Source organism: Xiphias gladius, chromosome 20 (genome assembly GCF_016859285.1).
Source record: "Xiphias gladius isolate SHS-SW01 ecotype Sanya breed wild chromosome 20, ASM1685928v1, whole genome shotgun sequence".
NCBI lineage: Eukaryota > Metazoa > Chordata > Actinopteri > Istiophoriformes > Xiphiidae > Xiphias > Xiphias gladius.
Genome location: NC_053419.1, coordinates 13,898,692 through 13,919,855, shown reverse-complemented (window position 1 = coordinate 13,919,855; position 21,164 = coordinate 13,898,692). Strand labels below are relative to the sequence as shown.

Below are 21,164 nucleotides of genomic sequence, written 5' to 3'. Positions count from 1 at the left end.
TTAAAGCTATAAGCTGTCTCCAGAAGTACCAATGCATAATTTAAATTTAACAACAACCATCAGAATTTTTCTTAGATACATTTCAGCACAACCGGGAGAAAAAAGAAATTAAATGAATGGGCTTGATAACTGTGGATCCTAGCAGGGTCAGCTTCACTCTAAATCGACCTTATTTCTTTTTTTTTCTTTTTCTTTTCTACACTACAGCACAGTTTGTTTACACTAACACGATTTTATATCTGTAAATAACTACTTTTATTAATATATAAAGCGTTATTTTACAGGTCTGTTATTTCCTAATAACTTCCTAGGATGTTTCTTGGGAAAAAGTCATGTAATTTGGAGCTAATTATGTGGAAAATAGTTAAAGTTATAGTTTAAAGTAACTAAAATACTTAAAAAAAAAAAAAAAGCTCTCTATAAACCAAAGTAAATATTCATTCTTGTTCATTTATGACTACAAACTGTATTTTCCATGTGTTTTTCACATTTTAGATTTTTTTCATGTGCAGCTGATAATCATTTACCAAGTGAACACGGTCACTATTTGCTATATTTGTACCAAAACTGCAGAGTTCTTTCCAGGAAACTGTAAAACCGATATTGAAAATTATTTGAAAATATACAGACCCATAAAATGAAGCGTTACCCCTTTTTTTTTGTAACTGGATAAAAATAAAATCTATATTGCTACATTGGTAAGTTTGTGCACACACATGGTTTTTAATTCGATTCAACTGTATAACAGGCAAATTCCGGTTTAGTTAAGATGTGATTTTGGGGCGGCAATTTAAGGATTATTTGTTGGATCGATTAATTGTTTAGTATATGAAATGTAAAAAAGGAGTAAAAAAAAAGTTGCAAAAGTTGCTGTTTGCAGATGTCTTGTTATGTCTGACCAACAGCCCAAACCCCAAATATATTTCTTTTGTTATCATATATAACAAAGAAAAGCATAAAATCCTCTGGTTTGAGAAGCTACACCCATCTTGGAACCATCAAAAATGACTTAAACGATTCATCAATTATCAAAATAGCAGCAAATTAATTTTTTTTTTGTATGACTGATATTCAACTGATATGCGATTTTCATTGGTGCTGCTGGAGACAACTTGTAGCACAGAGCAGAAGTCAATTCTGAGAACAAATACATATGCCGTTACTATTACAGTGACGGCAAATGTAAATAATCATCTCTGCCATGTGAGACAGAACTTACTGACACTGATGCAGTTAATGAGTGTGGAGTTGCATTGCTGGTTTCCCACCTCGTCACCCTCAAGTTCGAAGTCACAATTTGAAGTCACAGGGCATTTACACGGCCACAAGTCCCGTGTTTCCTTGCGACTTCTGGTCTCATCAAGCCCAAGATCAAAACTACACGTTTGCCTGAACACATCAGGCCGAATGCTTTAAGACCTCATAAAAGACCTTGACATTTTGAGTTGAGCCAGCTGTTTCCATTCAACAGACACAGTGTTCTGAATCTACATGCCGAGTTCTCTGACAATTAAAGCAGATCGTTGGCATGCCCCATTGAAACACATAGGTACGACTTGCTGCAACTTATTGGTCGTTAGTGATGAGTAATGAGCAATTTCACAGTTTACCTAGCTGATTCAAAAAACTATTTGCGCATAATAAAACAAGTGCGTGTTGATGAAAAGTGACTTTCAAAGTGTCAAAGTTTCCAGTTAAAGTCAGAAGAGGGGTCAAACAAAAAAAGGTCTTTATTTTTCCCTTCCCAAATAGATCCATCAGTATGTTACTACACCTACAGTGCAGACAGTGGTAGTGGTGTTGTTTTTGCAGAGGAATCCAGAGACACATACAGTCTGAGGATGGCCCGAGTGGTTTGCTGATAAAGAGAGAGCAGGGGAGGTAGCCATGCACCATTATTCATTCAGGAAGAGTGTTAGCATGAGAGAGGAGGAAGTGGGGAGGAAGTGAGCGAGATGGAAGGTGAGGAGGGGAGTGAGATGGAGTGAGTAAAGCAAAGGCACGACAGATTGAGTACAAAAAGAAAATCTTAACCCCTTTGTTTCACTAACCCAGGAGTGAGCACAAGGCTTGCGGTGGCCAGTGCGTCGGTCGGCGAGTTATTGAGTCTGTAAGCTCTCTGGTCAGCTTACCTCAGGCATGCCCCAGCCCGTCTTCCTGCTCGGTTAGCTACTAAGCCTACTGACACAGTGATGGGGGTCTCTCAGGCAGGGAGAGTGAGTGTGTGTGTGTGTGTGTTAGAGTGTGTGTTTGTGCCAGTGTGAAAAGGCGGCAGGGCCGGTCCTCAGTATTGTTCCTTGATATCGCTTTTTCTCTGCCTGTCTCGGGGGGCCCCTGTAGCCCTCAGCTCTCCTCAGCATCAGCCTTTGTGATGTTTGCAGTCCTCAGTATCGGTACATGTCATAGGTACTGACCCAAGACGAAGGAAAAGCCCAAGTGGGAAATCTGTAAAGGATTTCCTCCAGCTGAACAGTCCTCTGGTCTTCCCCGAAGAAATAGTGGGAGGAGATAGCGACGGAGATCATCCCCTCAGGGCCTGATGGGTCCGGATCCCTGGGAGGCTGACAGAGAAAAAGAAAGAAAACCATGAACGTCAGTATAGGCAAATATATGAGAGGACCAAAACCTGACCAGCAGTTTTTCCAGTCCCTAAGAAAAATCACCTTGTCTTTAGCTTGATTATGCTGCATGTTTTTCAGCTGATGCAATGGATTTTAATGAGAGTCTTTAAAGAGCCACGGAGTTTGTTTAATGCAGTCTTTAATGCAATTCAAAAAATTCAAATCTCCGAAACAGGAGTTTAAAGGCTTTCACGTGACAGCAAGACTATGCATTCAAACACAAAAACGTCCGGGCAGGAACTAATCTCCTGCAGACATCACGGACTGAGGCCCTCAGGTGGTGTTTGGCAGAAACTCAGAAATGTGAGGAATGAAAAGAAGGATACTGTAACTAGAATTATGCCTCGTATGTGTACGCCTCCGCCAACCAGTCAAGTTGCAGTTTACATCCATGCTTGTCCAGACTCATGCAGTATATGTAGTGAAGACTTTGACTGAATTTGGTCAAAGTTATTAAGTGTATTAAGTCATAATTAGAGTATGAACTCTTGACCAAAAACGTGTTTTGTGAGGTCACAGTGACCCTGACCTTTTACCACCAAATTCAAATCAGTTCATCCTTGAGGTGGTCGACATTTCGGGAAGTACCCATATTCACTTTCTTGCCAATCTCACATCTGCATGCTGAATATGAAGCTGGGGCCAGGAGATGGTTAGCTTAGCTAATCAGAAAGACTGGTAGTTGGGGGAAACAGCTAGTCTGACTCTTTCCAAAGGTAAAGAAATCTGCCTCCCAGCACAGCTAAAGGTCACTAATTAACACGTTATCAGAAAGGGAATGTGCGTTTTCACTAAAATGTCACACTGTTTCTTTAAATACACAAGTGAAAACAAATCTGCAATGCTACTGAGAGATACTTTCAATATTCTACATCGACTGAAGGTTTTACCAAGTAATTATTTACTTTTTTTAGAAATTTTTTTTAAACACAATTTTTCTTTAAAACCAAAACTGATGGGTCACAATCGAGAAACGATGATTCTTTCGCAGGATTACCTCTGCTCCTCGTAAGCAGAAAGCAGTTTAAATAATTCACATGATAAACAAAAAACAACAGAGATATTATTAGGTATTGTCAAAAACAAAAAGTACAGGATTCCCCTTTAGCTCCAAATAAATACCTGTATTTCAAACCAGAAGGTCCATGTGGGGGCGTCCACACCGTGGGAATAGAAGACAAAATATTCTCCGCTCAGGTCAAACTGAGGCGTCCCGTCACCGAAGGACCAGGTGGAGAGGCTGGCTCCTCGGTGAGGCATCAGATACAGAGACATGTGGCTGGGGCCTGCATGGGACGGGACGGGACATTAGTACAAACACATGCGCAAGTTGACATACGCACAATATGCACACATACACATCCAGATCTGCCATTTGATGCTTAAGAAGAGAAATGTGAAAAACCAGTGTATAACAGTATTGAGTTTATATTGGTCAAATTGGCTGTAGTGTAATTGTTAAGGACATGTGGCATTGGGAATCCAAGAAAAATTGACGTTTTAAACCACAGCAAAGATTCAATACCTTATCGTAATAAATGACTTGATGAGAAACACACTTCTGTGAGCAATACCTGCAAGCAGAGGTGGGACTGAAGTCTTGATATTCAAGTCTCAAGTCAAGACAAGCAACTGTCAGGTCAAATCCTTCATACTGAACTTTGGGTTTTAAATCCTAAACAAGTGACAGTGTGTTTTTCACCCAATTTAATTCTGGTTCAAAATAGCAGCATGCTTTTCTAGAGCAGTCTGAATCTCAATGGCTGTTACTTATAAACTTTTCAACCTAATTTAATTTCTCCCTGGACACATCTGCTTTTGACTGGAGTTGTTTCAATCATATGGCTCAAAGTCAAGGTTAGGTTGGAAGTCTAGTTAGATTTGGTAGCATCTAAACCCGGCAACTCCTTGAGAGAAAACTTCTAGATCTATGTTGGTTACATAAAGTGGTCCTGACCTTTCACACTGAAGGTCATCTTGACCGTCCCCCAGCTGGTCTCCTCTTTGGACAGAAGGCTGAACTCTACTGGAGAGCTGGGAGACACTTCTGGGGCAGGAAGGTACCAGTTCTTCCTGCAGATACACCAGAATACTTGAGGTGAGAAGGGATACAAAGTACGAAAGGTTTGTGCACGAAGACAATACCATTAAAAAATGCCGTCAGCTACAAACGCTGTGTTACTGACTTGCTGAGGAACTTCACCGGCAGGAACCAGGGGTAGCCACAGAAGGGCTGGTCCTCCCGGCAGTGGGTGCGAACAGTATCGTTGATCTCAGGGATGTTGGGTGTGATGTGCTGTATGCCCGTGTAGTCAAAACTGTTTATCCAGAGGCCCGAGTCCCGGCTCTCCACCTGGCCCTGGAGATTGTGGAAGGTCCTTGTTGTATGCTGCGGGGAGGGTGGTGGATAAAACATTTTCCTTCAACTTGCCTTCAACCCTTTATAGCTGTTTTACTGGGTGATTTTTATACTCAAGCCAGGATAACTTAATGGCGCTCTCCCTGATTTATAAGTGGAGGAGTGTAATCAGAGCTTTTTTATTTTTAATTTTTAATTACTATTATTTTATTTTACCATCTCAGCCAGAAATGATTCCTCCATTTGAGTGATCGTATTTTCTCACTTTAAATATTTTTTTAACCAATTTTTAAAATATCTTCAAAATCAGAGGAGAAGAAAAATTTACAGAATTTCTACTTTCTACGTGGATGACTCCCATGTAGTTAAGAAAAAGATGTGAGATTTCGAATAAGCGAATAGGCTTACGTGTACTTGTTTGTGCTTCTGTGTGTGTGTTGTGACTTTGAACCTGCAGGAAGACTCTTTTAGGCCGAGGGCTGTCTGGACTGCCTGAATAAGGAAAGAAGAGGCCGCAGGACACCAACAGGAACATGACGATGAAGACTGAGCCGAGACCAGCCAGGATCCACTTCGTGCTCCGAACCAAGTAGATGAAATGTAGCTGAAATAGACGAGAAAATACTATATGTTACTCGGGGAACAATATACACTGCACACTTTTTGAAATGACAAATTTGCGAAGTATATGTGCTAATTTAGCATTAAATTAAAATTTACTGGCACCCGGCTGTCAGTCAATTATACACAGCTAATGGTTTGCTTTATCTAAAGTCAAACAATTAAAGTAAACTCTCTAAAAAATGTAGCTGCCAGAAGCTTGACCAAAACCATAAAACCATGTATTCTGTCCTGTCTGCTCATGACTCTGCTGCTGCAAAAAAAAAAAAAAAAAAAAAATTTCAAATGCGTTGTTCATTGTTGTACATAAGAATACTCACAAAAAAAGAGGAGAGGAAAATGGTTGCGAGGGTGACCAGGGAGGCCAGCACCACCTCAGGGGGTATCTCGGTTCCACTGCGACCCATGATGGGGGTGAAGATCTCAAACACTACCCAGATGAGGAACATGAAGTGGACATATGGCAACGCCAGGCCCAACAGGTAGAGCACACTGTACTTCACTGATGCTCCTGCAGAAAGATAGAGAGGTTAGTGTTTGTCAGACAGAACCAGGGATCCAACCATCCTGCTGTAATCTCCTGTCTGTCCCACAGCTTCGAGAATCCCTCTTTAATTTATCAGCTTTCTGTTGTCATTCAGTCATATAGTAGGTGTCTTTAATGTAACTGTCGACAGCTTTAATCAGACATGACAGGACCTTTACAGAGAGAACCCCAAAGCTTTCAAGATATTTGGCACCTCGTGCATGAGAGGAAGCCACGTCAGAGCTGGAATGAGTTGGAAAAGTTGTAGTAATGATATGTTTTCTCACAGACCGCATCGGTGATGGATTTTAAAACTTATTTTGCCATTAAAGCCTTAATTAATGATCATCTTGAGCACTATGGATACGTCTCACAGTGAATCTTCTAATTCATTTTCTCAACAATTGCATAGTTTATTAGATAAAGAATTCTGCTGCCTATGGTATAATGTCTGACAGTATACAGGCATAAAAATTACAAAAAGTTAAGCCTCTCATTAAACTCTCATTTGCTCATGTTCTGTATGTAAATGATTCGCTGGATATTCAAAGTTTAAAACATAAAGGGGGATTGCTGGTCCGATTACTATTGTGGTTGTACAAGCGTTGTGTTTTTTTTTTAATTTTTTCCTTGCACCCCACTGGAGAAAAAAACATTTTTTTAAACTGATTTGACATGAGAAGAATGTCATCAAAAACTTAAAATTACCTCATTCACAGTTTTTTTATACTTCAATAAACTTATTTTAATAGTAAAACATTATAAGATAACCAAAGTGTCTTCATGCATAGGCATAACACCTGAATCCTTACATTCATCTGTATTCTTATTTAAAGGAATAGTTCAACATTTTTGGAAATAAGAAGGCCCAAATAAGCCTTTTTCCCCAAATGTCTAACTACTTCTTCAAATTAAAAACATGCTGATTAAGAAAAACATTCGCGGTAACTAAAGTTGAGTTGAGTGTTTACCTCTGTGTTTAAATTCCGTAGCTAGCAGCAGTCTGGTGGCCAGGGGGAAGGCCACCATTAGCATGGGCACGTAGGCTGAACACAGGCCCTGCTGGGTCAGCCACACCAGGCTGCAGCACCACAGAAGCAAGCTCACATCAAAGTAGAGATCACCCAGCTCCACCAGTCTGACACCCTGCGTGAAAAACACACCCAAGAGATCAACATACAAGGGATATGCATGTGCACATTAGTTTTTCACTTTATTATCTTTGCTGCTTATTTTGCTCCAGCAGAATAAGGTTTTATGCTTTATGTGCTTAACTGACTTAACCCGGGATAATTTTGCAACAGAGACTTTGGTGATTGATTGATTTATGTTGCTTTGATGAGTGGGGAAGCAGAGGATGTGCAGCACCAGTTGAGGAGAAATCTGAATGTTGCTTTGCCAAAACAAAATCTCCCTAGAGGAAAAGAAATTAATTCTGATGATGTGAAGCAACATATTCATCATCTGTTTATTATAATGTTGTGTCTGTATTCAATTTTGTAGACATATCCATGAGAAATCGTGCTTATTTGTATTTATTTTGGAGACAGCACGGAAAATACTGCTAAAATATACTTTTGAAATATCATTTTCCATGAACATTTTCTTTCTCAGCTTCTATAATGACAGTAATCTTTGAAATGTTATCGAAACATCTAGATGTAGACAAAATAATCAATCTATTCTTTACAAATTTAAGAAAGTTAGACCATCTGCTACTTTTAACATGTCACCTGATTATCATAGACTAACGGAGCTGTTCTTGGTTTTCCCTTTCTTTATTCAAGGCGTCACAATTATCAGTACAGATCAGTTCAAACTATTTGGGATTAAAATCTCTTAACAGAGAGGCATGCTAAAAGGATTGGTCTGTGAAGTATGTGTGGGGCAACTCTTACTCCTCACCCATCAGATAAGTAGCCCCTGAAATGCATAACTAAATCATTAAAGAAAAGAAGTTTCACAAACTACTCATACGAGGAGATGAACTGTTGACAAGTACAAGCTATATATTAGAAGACTGAAACCCATATACATTCATCACAAACAATATTACTAACTTTTATTGTATTATCACAGCAAATTAGAATGTAGTTTAGTGATTTATTAAAGAACTGATGTGGATAAACACTAAACAGAAACAAAGAATTGATGATACGACCATGGTTGTATCCTGACACCGAAACTATGAACTAAAAAGGAATAACATAACCGATAAAAATAGATTCAGGAAAAAACCTCCACTACGGCACAAAGAATTCACTGACCTATCCTATGTATGCATTGCTGTAGGCTGATTAAGAGGCTTGCTGCAATATATTATTACAAAGCACAACATCCCACCAGTACACAAGGCAGAGTATTGTTCTTTTAAATGAACACTAGATCTCTCTGTTTCACCAAGAAACACTCATCCAGCTCTTTTCTCACATTGACTTTTGGTTGAATGATTTCTCAAAAAAACAGCTGTTATACAGACACCCCCTACACATACACACCTGTTTTAAAAAAAATAAATAAATAAATAAAAATCTATACAGCAGTGTATGGTCTCGCATAACTGCCACACAAATAAATCTCCAGTGTCTGAGGGGCCAACTCTATAGAGCATATCCTGGTCTCGATTGATGTGAGACTACAACCACACAGAAATCATCGTTTCTATTTCAACTTTCTACAGTTACTCTCGTAGGGGAATAGGTGCAGTGATACCTGCCTCTGAGTCATTCTGGTTAAACCAGAATGGTGAGTCCCAAACAAATGTACTTTGGCAGTTGTCAGGGAGTATGTGAAAACATTGTGGAGTAGTTCAACTAATGTGATAAAACAGAAGTCACAATTTGATAAAGAAAACATCCACATATTGAGTCAGCTATAACACCCGAACAATGCTGTAATTAAGAATGCTAAAAAGGAAGTTATCAAGTGCGCAGAGAAACAATTGGGTTAACTAAAAGTAACTGATAATTGTTGAAATAGCTATAAGTAATCGATAAATGGTTGATACAGATAGTATGAACATTTGAAATTGTTAGCTAAATGGATAAACAGATGAAAAGGTTAGCTAGAAGTAACTGATAAGTGGTTTAAATAGCTAAAAGCAATGGATAAATGATGGAAACAGTTAAATGGTTGGAATATACGGTTTCTGCCGCTCCAAAGAGTCGCAGTATGACTGTACACTTAACCAACATAAACACTGCCAATTCAATGGTATGAAAAAAAATCCACTGAACCATCTTTTACTGCATCCGCTAAACTGTCATATCCAGTTTAAAAATCGCTTCAAATGAACATATTTGGATGTGGAGTAAATCAAGCAAAGAAGGTTGGAAACAAGTGAACCAGAATACCAAATTATCAGTGGCCAAGATATTTGTAAAAATTTGAGTTCTCATCCAGATATCATTAATTTTATCTTCTTTCACTAATAAAGAGATCAAACATTATGCGTTATGGGACAAAGGTTGGTCTGTGTCCTTTCTGGAAAATGGCCATGATAAGCTGGAGTTCATTATGAGGTTATCTGCAGCTCCAGATGCAAAAAACAAAACAATGTAATGTAATGTAATGTTGTCTACCTCAAATAAACAATTATATTTACTAAATGTGAAACACACAATATATCCATTGAATTGCAACTAGCTGTTCTTAAAATGTACAGAAGTCTTTTCCGAAAAGAGTCTGTAACACTGCCTTTTAAAGAATGCAAGAATTACGCCATGCTACTAAAAGGCAGACAAGCTAACATCTGATACCCCCCCTAAACCGCTAACTATCAAAAACCACAGTGAGACAGGTCAGTTGGTTCACAGCAGTAAATACATTTCTGGTGAATAAGTGTGTTCATGTGACTGACAGACAACTGTGTGTGTGAAAACTACAGTACATCTATAGTCTTATAATCTTGCACACACACAAACATGCACAAAGAGCTGCTGTTCTGCAATCACCATGGAGGTAGAGAAACTGCCTGGCTTTCTCCTCTCCGTACTTTAGTCCCAATTAAATGTGAGCTGGGCAAGACATCAAGAGATTATTATTACATATTATGCTCGGAGAAATACTTTGCCCTTCTTTTTTTTAATCTCAAATAATATACAAAAAAAGGAAGCATCATATTGAACTAAATAAACTATACACTGAAATGTAAAAACATGTTTCATGGAACAAGAAGTTTTGTTCAAGATATTAATCTAGGTCAAGCTGGTCAACATTCTTTCAGCTTCAACACAGCAAATATTTCTCAAACACTCTACATCTTCTGAAATGATGCAAAATGTGGTTTTCTACTGAGGAATCACACAATCATCTTGAACATATGGTAGTGTTTTGTGTAACTGCTCACAGTTCATGCTAAAAACAAGCCTTGATGAGCACTGCATTCATATAGTTGCACATAACAAGCAACAAATAAATTGCTATGAAATTAATTTGTAAAAACACTAGGTAGATGACAACATCTAACAATTCATGATATTTGGAATACACCTCATATTCAGATTTTTCTGATATGTGTAATAAAATCATTTCACTTTAAAGTGCAACATTTACAGGGCACAGGGTAGGTAAAATTCTGCATGTACACACATGATCAGCCCTCTAAAGTTACTGTCCAAAGTTAAAAGAAAAACTCCATCACTCACCCCGTAGTAAAGGTTCTTGGCGAGGGTGTGGATGAGGATCATCTTGCCTGTGGCTGCAGCCCCGTACAGGCAGATGGAGGCGTAAAAATGGTTGTACCAAAACATGGAGCGGCCCAGTAAAGTTACGAGCAGAGCTACAATAAGCACCGACAGCAGGGTGACGAACCAGCTCAGCACTGCTACACCTGTGGCACAGGCCAGATCTCGAACATAGCGACCACCTGAGAAAGATGGAGATGAATGTTAAATGAAGACCTAACAGCAGCTCGTGAAACTCTTCTACAGAGAAATTAAATGAGTTTGACTATTTGGATTTGGCCCCACAAATTGGGATCGGACTATTCTTATCTTACATTTTTCAAGGAAAACACTTGAGTAAGCCACAAAGAGGAAAACACACAACACAAATATCCAGTACAGGAAATGACATAACATACATCTACCATGGGAAATTGTGACCTACCCCCATTCCCTGGCAGTGACGCTTTCCTGGCCAGATAGAGGAAGGTTGCTGTGGCTACCATGTAGTTAAGGATGGTGCCAACACGAGCAGGGTACGCCACCACAACCACCCCTAACAGGTCAAAAAATACCATGTTTCCATGACGATACTCTGAGGAATCAGCCAACTTCTCTGACATTACCAGGTACTTCAGGACCGCCAGGATGTTGTCGCCTAGACAGAGGAAGCGAGCTCTGAGGTCAAACGGTTCAAAGCTGAAATGTAACATAGGAATGCTGTTGCATTTAGCTGCATTGATTTCCACTTTATAGAATAGGAGGTGCATCATGTGGATAGCCAGAGAGTAAGAGGGTACAAGAAGACCCTGATGCTGACTTGTAACTGGGACTGGTTGAGAGACAGTAACAATTCAAAGTTTAATCTACTCTGGTTTCTGGTTTCCGCAATTTGTAATTCTACCTCCACAATCAGAGGAAGGAAATGGGCAATATGACCAAAAAAAAAAAAAAAGGATCATCCTTTATAGAGAAGACACATCATGTGAAGTAGTCAGTTTATTTATGACTCAGAATAACTTTCTGACCGGCAAAAGAGGCTGTACTAGGGTAGTGGCCTTTGTCATTCCCGCACAGCCACCCGGAGAGTAGTAATAAAACCACGTGCAAAAAAACACCACGTCAATAGTTTAAAAAAAAACAAGATACAGCACATACTAGCAAATGAAGGCCTGTTGCTGTGTGTTGAGCCTTTAATTTCAAAATTAAATCATATTTTATTTTATTGGCAAATATATAAACAGTTATGAAAGATGTAAGGTCTAACAATCAGCATCATGATCTTGCACATACAACACTATCCTCTCCCACACACACACACTACTACAACCTCTTACATGTACAACACCATTATAATCACCATTATACTCTCCTACATTCACTACAATCCTCTTTAACACACAACTATACTCTTATACTCACATAATAGCGTTTCCCATGATAGTATATGTAAGAGAAGATGCACAAGCTCACACATAATTATTCTATCTTACTCTATCTTAAATCAATTATTTCTCACATACCACTGGTCTGTCTTACATACGCTATTGTGTGTATGTGTGTGCTGTGTTGTGTGTACTGTGTGAGTGTATAATGGTGTGTGTAGGAGTAGGATGATGTGCGAGAGTGAGAATGATAGCCGCAAAAAGGGAGTACAGTGATTTGAGTGAGCACATATGATTCATGGTCCAAACAGTAGTGTGTGTGAAAGAGTAGGTTGGTGTATGTGTGAGTGAGAGCAAGTCTGATTTATAGCCTGAATGGCCTCTCATTATTACGCAACAGTTGTACACCAGTGTGCGGGACACGTAGAGGACTTGCCGTGAAAATTGCCTACAATCATGGTGTTGAATGTAGATGAGGAAACTGGCTACATGAAGGACCAGTAAGAGGACGCTGTGTTGGCAACTGCGACCTGAGGCTAAGTTTCTTTTATCTTTGCTGCTCTCGGTGCCGCTGCCTCCATGTCTGCACAGTTAACAGTGCACGCGTGCACGCACGCACGCACGCGCACAGGCGAAACAAAGCTCCATTGTTCTCCCACCTGGTAGGCTCACTGTGGTCTAAAAGGTGTAAACAACTCAGTGCACATGTACTTGTTCATGAAGGGTTCAGTTCTTGCAATTTACCAAAAACTTTCCTTTCTGAATTTCCCTATGATGAAACGAAAATTAAGATAAAATTAATTTTAAAAAGTCATATGTAATCATTTTAGTCACAGTGACACTCATAACATGGTTATATTGCCATGCTCTTTTTAAAATATCTATATGACATCATTGTTACAAAAAAATCCAGGATATATTGTAACAGAAGTGAATCTACAATACATTACAGCAATGCTAAACTTGCACTTTGCCCCCACTTTGTCTAAAGGCTGAGCTGCTTAGTCTGTCACAGGCATCAACAGAGCAGAGCTACTGGCGTATCTTCCTCTTCCACTGGCCTCGTACTGTATCTAACCTCCACTTTAAAAAACTGCTTCCTTTTTCAAAGCCTAAAAATACCTTCCACATCCCTCTGAAACCTTGCTTTCTCTCTCTAATAATTCATGCCTTTCATGGTAAGTTGCAGTGCACAGAAGAAGAGGAGGGAGGTGTCCAGTAGCTGCTGAGGAAGAGAAGAACGATGCCAACTGTCTCAGGTTTTTAGTGCTGACTGACTGGATTCTCTGCTAAGTAAAGCAAAATAATTCAGCAACACAGAGGGATGAGGGAAATGAGGGCAAGTGCAAAAGTCACAGTCTGTGTCTGGTATGTATGCGTGTATGCATTTCTTAGTTCTTAGGGAAATTATGAGATCAGCAGAGTGCTGACCTGAAACTGGGGGACAAGGCACAGCATGTGTTTCTCTCTCTTTGTCGAAAAAAATGGTGTTGGCAGCTGTATTCGCCACACCAGTCTTCTGCTGAAGTGTTTTTACATTTTAGTGCTGTCCTCCTTGTCAGACAGACACGCCCACCAGCTAACAATATATCTGCAATGAGTGTTAAGTAAACGCATAACTTAACACCTATGTAAGTAAGAATGCATATTTGGCTATTTGCATACCAGCTCTCTGTATTGAGTCCGTCAGGATCCTGTCAGCAGTGTCGTACTTGGTGTGGTAGATGAAACCGTTTTCAATGAAAGCCAGATCAATGCCTATAAATTAAATACATACATACAAATAATGACATTAAAAAAAAAAAATTAAAAAAAACATAGAAAAAGTTGAGCAAAAAATAAAAAATAAAAGCATCTTTTCTCTGTAGATCTATCAGCCACTGGATTCTTGTTTTGGAAAGGCTCTATACTTTCACATCAATTTCTTTACTGTACTCTATATATTGTGGGGCCTTACCTGGGATGTTACCAAAGTCCCTGTAGATGCGGAAGTCAGTGTCAGAGGGGATGATACCACTCTGAAAGACCTCCTGGCCAACCACAGAAGCGAAAGGGTGTTTGGCTGCGCGGACATAGGCCTGGACCAGCCACGGGTTCTCTGGACCTTTAAGGGGGAACGGAAGGAAAAGTTGCTGGGACATTTTATATACTGGACTAAGATATTTTAGATAGATATTTTATACATTGGACAAAACTAAGATCCCTAAGTTTGGTGACTTAGAGTAATTATTGTGGAGACAAAGACATATTGTGGTTTTATATCCATTCCGCCGTTGTCTTTACCACTTTCTACTCGTGATCTGGCAATGTAGATATTTAAGCTTGCTTAATGTATTGCATCAGATGTGCCAAGTAAGTCCGTCAGATAATGTCTAAAATTTAAATGCAATGTTACAGGCACCTGAGGAAGCATAATCAGGCTGTTAGTAATTGATACAGATCCTGTCAGCCAGCCAGAAAGTGAATGGTTAAAATAAAGGCAGATACTGTAGGTATATAATACAAGACTTGATAGTGATTCTCAGGACTGCAAAAGTGTCAACTTGAGACAGAAATGTCAATAGCAGCAAAAACTGAATTCAATTTTTTTTTTTTTTTTTTTTTTGCAAGCTTTCCAAACTACAGGAAAACACACACATATGCAAAAATAAACACGAAGAGCAAACCAGAGGGAAAGCATGCTCATAAACAAGCCAGACCAGCTTATCAAACAGAAATGGTGCATCACCTGTCTGGAAAACAACCTCCTTTCCCCCAACACCTGCAGCCTCCAAGTTAATGAAGGCTCGCACCTGCTTGGCCCATGGATGCTGGGTAATAAAACCATGACTGGCCTGAGGGACAAATGGGGAAAACAGAGAAACAAAGACAAAAAGGAGGAATGTAGAAGAGAAAATAAGAAAGACAGAAGGAGAGAAGAAGCTTTAAATTAACTGACAATTCAATGTGGTATGGACAAGCTAGCCTAGTGTAAGATATGTGTCCTTGTCACTTCATTCTACCTGCAGGATATTTTCTTCTGCCCCATTAAAGAGGAAGATAACTCCATGGTGAAGAGGAGTGGACTGGTTGGCCAGAGAATGGAGAACCTCCAGCATGACTGCACAGCTCACTGCATCGTCACTGGCACCTAAGACAAGCAAACCAGTGAAGGGTGGTTAAAAATACAAAAAACCTTCAAAATACGGGCAAAACTAGGTCATAGCTGCCTTTCACCTTTGTATCAGGCAAAAAAAAGGTTGGCTTGGCCTGGCATTTACATACAGAGACATGCAACTCTGCACCTGTATCACCAATTTGTCCCAACCCTGTGGCTCAATGGGGGATAAAAATACAGACGATAAAGCTGAGCACTAGAATAACACAAATTCACAAACACATAAAATGAAAGGCGTCAGCTCTGCGCGCAAATGTGAAAAATGCGACAATACCCATCTCGCTTTGCTTGTATGACGGTGAGACCACACAGGAAAAGGGGTAATAGCAAGAAGAAAAAGAAAAGAGCATGCGAGTAGGGCATGTGATGCGGAAAGATTAGACAGGTTGGTGTTGAGGAACCCAAATTACTGAGAATAAATGCAAAGAAAGGGAAAAAAACTACTTAAAGATCAGAGAGCCAAACTGAGACATCATGTGCTCCGGCTTTCTGGATTGCATGTGTTCATGAGGTGGGGGTGGGAGCCTGTACACTGTCTGTCTAGGCACCATTCATGCTCCTGTCACTGCCACTTATGTCAGCGACATATTAATCCTTTTCCCTAAAAAGTTCTTTGAGAGTTCACAAGATGCCATGTATAAATCAAAGCCTGAAAAAGTAATAATACATACTCTGACTTACATTATTCGTTTGCTGTGAAGACCATGCTTGCCTGCACATAGAGTATAATCAACCTATTTCAACAAAAATATGTGCAAAACAACGTACTGCTCCTTTATTCTTTCTCTGTTATTTCTTACACGAACAAGTGTTTAAAATTCCAAGAAATCAAAGTCCTGCAGAGAGAGGTGGACATGAAAATGTATGTGTATCTTTCTGGCCCACGCCTCTTGGATCAATTTCCTTTTGCCCGGGAAGCTGTGTGTGCACATGTGTGTGCGTGTTTGTGTGTGTGAGAACAGCGAAACATGTCTCGCCAACAGGCTCTATGGTGTGGAGTTACACAGCAAAAAATTCCTGAATTAAAACAAGACAAAGAAATTATGACTACATACCACAACGTGGTAGCAATCATCAACAAACACTGTTATTACTGTGCTTTAAGCAACTTCCTGTTAAAAACACAATGTGGCTGTTTGTAATAATTTACAAGAAGTACTTTAGACCCAAATCTTCTGGATTGGCTTGCTGTGGCAGTTTAAATTTCACTCTGCGTGACTACAGTTCATAATAGAGGGAGACAAATGAGGGTATTATCATCATCACAAAACACCTAAAGATTTTGCAAACCAACTGCAAGGCCTCTACACACTGTGAGGAGACGAGCTGCAAGATTTGTAAGGGTGTGATGATTAGAAATGTTAACGGGAACACAAAAAACATAGAAAATGGCTGTCAGATGTTTTTAAAAATCAGTCACGGCTCCACTTCTATCCTAACAGCTTCCTGAAGGGACAGGTCTATAAATCACTGATCACTTTTTCCAGAACATTCACCACAACAATTAGAGCCCATTGAAAAACCACAGAGTCACCATTTACAATGTACAAGATGGCAATTAGGCATGCAGGTGTGTGAAGGTTTTCCGCATGTACTTACATGCAAAGCTGCATGCTACAACTGTTCATTTTTAAACCTTTATAATTAGAAAGCTAGCCCACTTTCTATGCCTTCAGTGAAGCCCTCGCATAAGAAAGAGGCAGACTAGTTAAAAAGAAGGATGAACCTTTTTATACCTGGACTGTTGGCCACTGTGTCAAAGTGGCAGTTGGCGAGCATGAGATGCTTCGCGCCACCTTTGGGCTCCAGCCTGACGGCGATGTTGGTGACACGGTCATAGAAGCTGGTGAAGCCTCCAAGAAAGTCGATGGAGAAAGAGCCGGTGGGACGCTGCACGTCCACTGTGAGTTGATGGGGGCCTGCTGCGGTCTCGACCCGGATGTTCTCAATCTGCTCCAACAAGTAGCCCACTGTCAGGACTTCATTCTCCTGACTGCCCACTGGCCGCGGACCGACGCTGGTGATCTGCTCCAAGTGCCGTCTAGATCGTGAGGTGAGGCAGGAGAGAGAAGAGGAAGAGAATATTATGTTGTTGCGAAACTGTGCAGGGGCAGTAAACCAACCCTACTCGTTCCATCACAACATCATGGTATATCTTGTTAATTTTCTGCAGTTCAATGTTTTGTTAAAGACAATGAGTCACTGTGAGTGTGTCTCTCTGTCTATGTCTATGTCAGGAAACTCTGAGGCATCGTTTTCATACATATGATTCAAAACTGGATTTGCAAGGCATGGACTCATGAAAGCCATAATTGTGACCAAAGAGGAACAACCAGCCGAATGATGGCAAATCTCATCACCCAGCACTTTCAAGAGCTAAACCACAGCCCTGCTGACCTCAGATTCAGTGCTATAATCCCTGCCTCTCCTTCTCACACAGGGACTGAAAAACCGATGCACTGTTGCACTGCTAAACTAGGTGGCTGGTTTAACTGAAAATTTTAAAGCTTCTTTTAATGAACAGGATGTCGTTGATGATGTTTTCTATAGTCGCGCAGGCTGCATTTTATTTTATTATTTAATAGATTTTTTGCCATGTTTTTCATTTATGTTCATGGTCATGCTTTATCATTAGAAAATATATAATATATATCAATATATATTTTAGAATTTTTTTATTTTAACAGTGGATGTCTTTTTATAAATAGAATGGTTATTATACAGAATAATAGCAAGCGTTTTTTTTGACATGTCTCTTTTCAGCAACCTTGACCTTGAATTTCCTCACCCTCAGAAATTTTAAATCAACTTTAACACAATAGATGATTTTTAAAAAATGTCTTAGTAGGGATGTAGCTAATGGTTATTTTCATTCTCAACCAATCTATGGATTATATTTCAAACAGTTTATAACCGATTTAACCGTCTATAAAACATTAGAAAACATATGTGCCTATCAAAAGTTCCCAGAGCCCATGGAGACGTCTTCCACAAGCCAGATATTTTGATTACAATTATACCCTTTTAATTTATGTCTGTGTTGTTGTTCCTACTTTAATGCTTTAACGCGTCACACAAGGCACTTTCAATTGCGTGAATTGCACTCTCTGAAATGTTTTATAAATAAACTTGCGTTACCTTACCGGCAAAAACGTCTACTTTTTGAGCACTTTGCAAGTTTGGATTTCGAGGTTATGTAATAACATTCTTGTTCTTGAATGTCGGGGTCAGTTAACAGGCTTAGAGCAGGAGATGTGTTTTACTTGTTGGAGGCTACATCATTTACGGCTCACTCGTAGAGACTGCTGTACCTCCTCTCTCCTGGCCCAAACTCCTCTAACCGTTACACACCGTTTACACACCTGTGTGTCCTGGGGGTTACCTTGGAGGTAAAAGTGGACGTGGAGGTTGAAGCGACACCCGGTAGTGGTTTCTAGGCGGGTCTGTTGCCAGACTAGAGGAAAGGTTAGTCGGGGCTGCAATGCTGCGAGATGGTTAGCATAGAACATAGAAAGCCCCGAGAGGCGAGAATTACAGTAGGCAGAGATAAATCTCACCTGGCCCTCACCGCGTTGAACTCGCCGGTCGGCTTTCCAATGACGAGCTGCTGTAACGACAAGTGAACCAGTCCCCACAGCACCAAAATAAACACTGACACCAGGGAAGCTGCCAGCCCTTCCCGCAGCAGGTACAGGCTCACTTCGGGCTTCCTCTTCGGGTCACCGCTGTAGCCGTTATTCCCGCACCGGTCTTGAGAACCGTTGTTATCTTGTGCTACAAAATGTTGCGTCCCGAAGGGTTTTATTCTCCTGACAGTGGTGTCGCTCTCCATTTTTGAGCCAGCGGTACATCAGCTGCAAGCGTCGCTTTTGTTTTTTTTTCTTCCTCTGGACGACCGACGGATTGCGCTGAGGGACAAACTTGAACGAGAGGGAGGCCGGTCAAGGCGCTTGAAAAATGAAAAACAAATCACAAAAACAGGCGGAGGACGGGTGGCGTTAGATTCCAATGCTCGGGAATAGATTCTGGGGGGGAAAGAAGTCGGTTTCCCAGTTTATATGTGTTTCCCCTTAAACCTGAACTTAACATTCACCCCAACCCTAACTGCCGAGAGTTGGAATCTGTTTACCCAGTGGGGACATTCCACATACTGGTATAACCACCCCTATGTGAGCATATCACAAAATTGACAAGAAAATGAGTCTGCAATCTTCAGCGGATTTTGTTCACAATTAAAGGAATAGGCTAAGTTTCCTTAGAAGATCGTTACTTCCATGTCTGTAAGGTATGTGAGGCTGCACGCTGGTAGCGGGTTAGCTTAGTTTAGCACAAACACGAAGCAGGGAGAAACGGTAAAACTGGTTGCGTCCAACAATAACAATCCACCTACCACCACCTCCTGCCAAGAAATGGTCAGGCATGTAACCCCCGTGAAACCACATACTGTTGTTTTTACTCTTTTTCTTTTGTATGGACTAAACAAATAAGATATTAGTGAGCTTTAAAGGTGGTGGTAGGGGGATTTTGTTAGCTTTGGACAGAGCCAGGCTATCTGTTTCCACCTGTTTCCAGTCTTTCTGCTAAGCTAAGCTAACCAACTGCTGGCTAGTTTCATGTTTAGAGTGCAGACTCTGAGAGTGATAAGGACATTCTGATGTAACTTTTACAAGAACGGGAAATAAGTGTGTTAACTAAAATGTGGAACTATCCCTTTAACATGAATTCAATGAACTCCCTGTGCAATGTAATACAGTCCAACAGAAAACTCATGCACTACATCACTATAATGAAATAATACTCCATTACAAGTACTGCATTCAGACTTAATTTGAAAGCATTATCAGCAAAATGTACTTAAAACATAAAAAAATAAATGTAAGGCAAGGCAAAAATAGTTTTATGATATCTTTTAACAAAAGAAAACTTTATGCAGACAGAACATCCCCTTTCAGAGTGTTATATTAGTATATTATTGGATAATTATCCCTTATAGATTACCATATAAGCAGCATTTTAATGTTTTAACCGTTTTTTAGATAATGTAAATTTTTCTTCTATCATAATATCTTATTATGTTTGTAAATGCTTTCTCTGCACTGTTTATAAGTCTGCTGAAAGCTACTGAGAACTGGAGTCAGATTCCTCGTATGTGTCAACGTACATGGGCCCTGAAACTGATTCAGATTTTTTCCTGGTATTTAGCTGAAGAAAGTTTTATTAGGCAAGCAAATTGTTAAAAGATTTACAAATAGATTTTTTTCCCCCAACTCAAATATTAAATGTCATTATGCCAACCATACCATCTAACAAGTTTACCACCAGTTGATTCATTTACATGTACAAACAATTCATTAACACATTAACTTTCATGTGAACCATTTAGTTAAAAGTTAATAAATGGTTCACATTAACTTTACCCAGGAACACACCCAGGAGAGCAATAACTATTCATATCATTTATTTAAGTAAAAGTAGCAGTACCACACTATAAATACTCCATTACAAGTAAAAGTATTCAAAATGTTACTTAAGTAAAAGCAGCGGTGCGACATTGCAAATATCCTATTACAAGTAAAAGTCCTGCCTTTAAATTTTTACTTGAGTAAAAGTACAGAAGTATCGAAAATCTATGTATAATGGCACCTGTCAGCATTCTATAAACTTTTCACTGCATTATCTTTATTGCTGCAATAGCATGCAAGCATTACTTTAATGCTTTAGTCGGTCAAGGTGAAGCAATGTTGGATTGCTTTATATACTGGTGGGTAGTTTAATCTATAATAAATCATCATATAAACTGTATATGCTTTGTATGTAAATCTTTATCTGCA

At 39.7% G+C, this 21,164-nt stretch overlaps 1 protein-coding gene across 2 annotated transcripts; it reads right to left on the bottom strand.

Moving 5' to 3' along the window:
* Window positions 1–420: 420 nt before the first annotated feature.
* Window positions 421–19,287, bottom strand: LOC120806870 (endoplasmic reticulum metallopeptidase 1). 2 transcript variants are annotated; one of them, XM_040158386.1, is made up of 15 exons: window positions 18,891–19,285; window positions 17,070–17,374; window positions 15,179–15,306; window positions 14,905–15,010; window positions 14,134–14,280; window positions 13,842–13,934; window positions 11,237–11,449; window positions 10,774–10,994; window positions 7,099–7,273; window positions 5,922–6,112; window positions 5,432–5,584; window positions 4,808–5,010; window positions 4,579–4,694; window positions 3,744–3,907; window positions 421–2,561 (listed from the first exon to the last, which is right to left on the bottom strand). In XM_040158386.1, the coding sequence occupies exons 1-15, from the start codon at window positions 19,163–19,165 to the stop codon at window positions 2,385–2,387; spliced, it is 2,667 nt and encodes an 888-aa protein (XP_040014320.1). In that variant the 5' UTR covers window positions 19,166–19,285; the 3' UTR covers window positions 421–2,384. The 2 variants fall into 2 exon arrangements, 1 of the variants encoding a protein (XP_040014320.1); XR_005709748.1 differs by having other exon boundaries at window positions 2,454–2,561; window positions 4,579–4,713; window positions 18,891–19,287.
* Window positions 19,288–21,164: the final 1,877 nt, after the last annotated feature.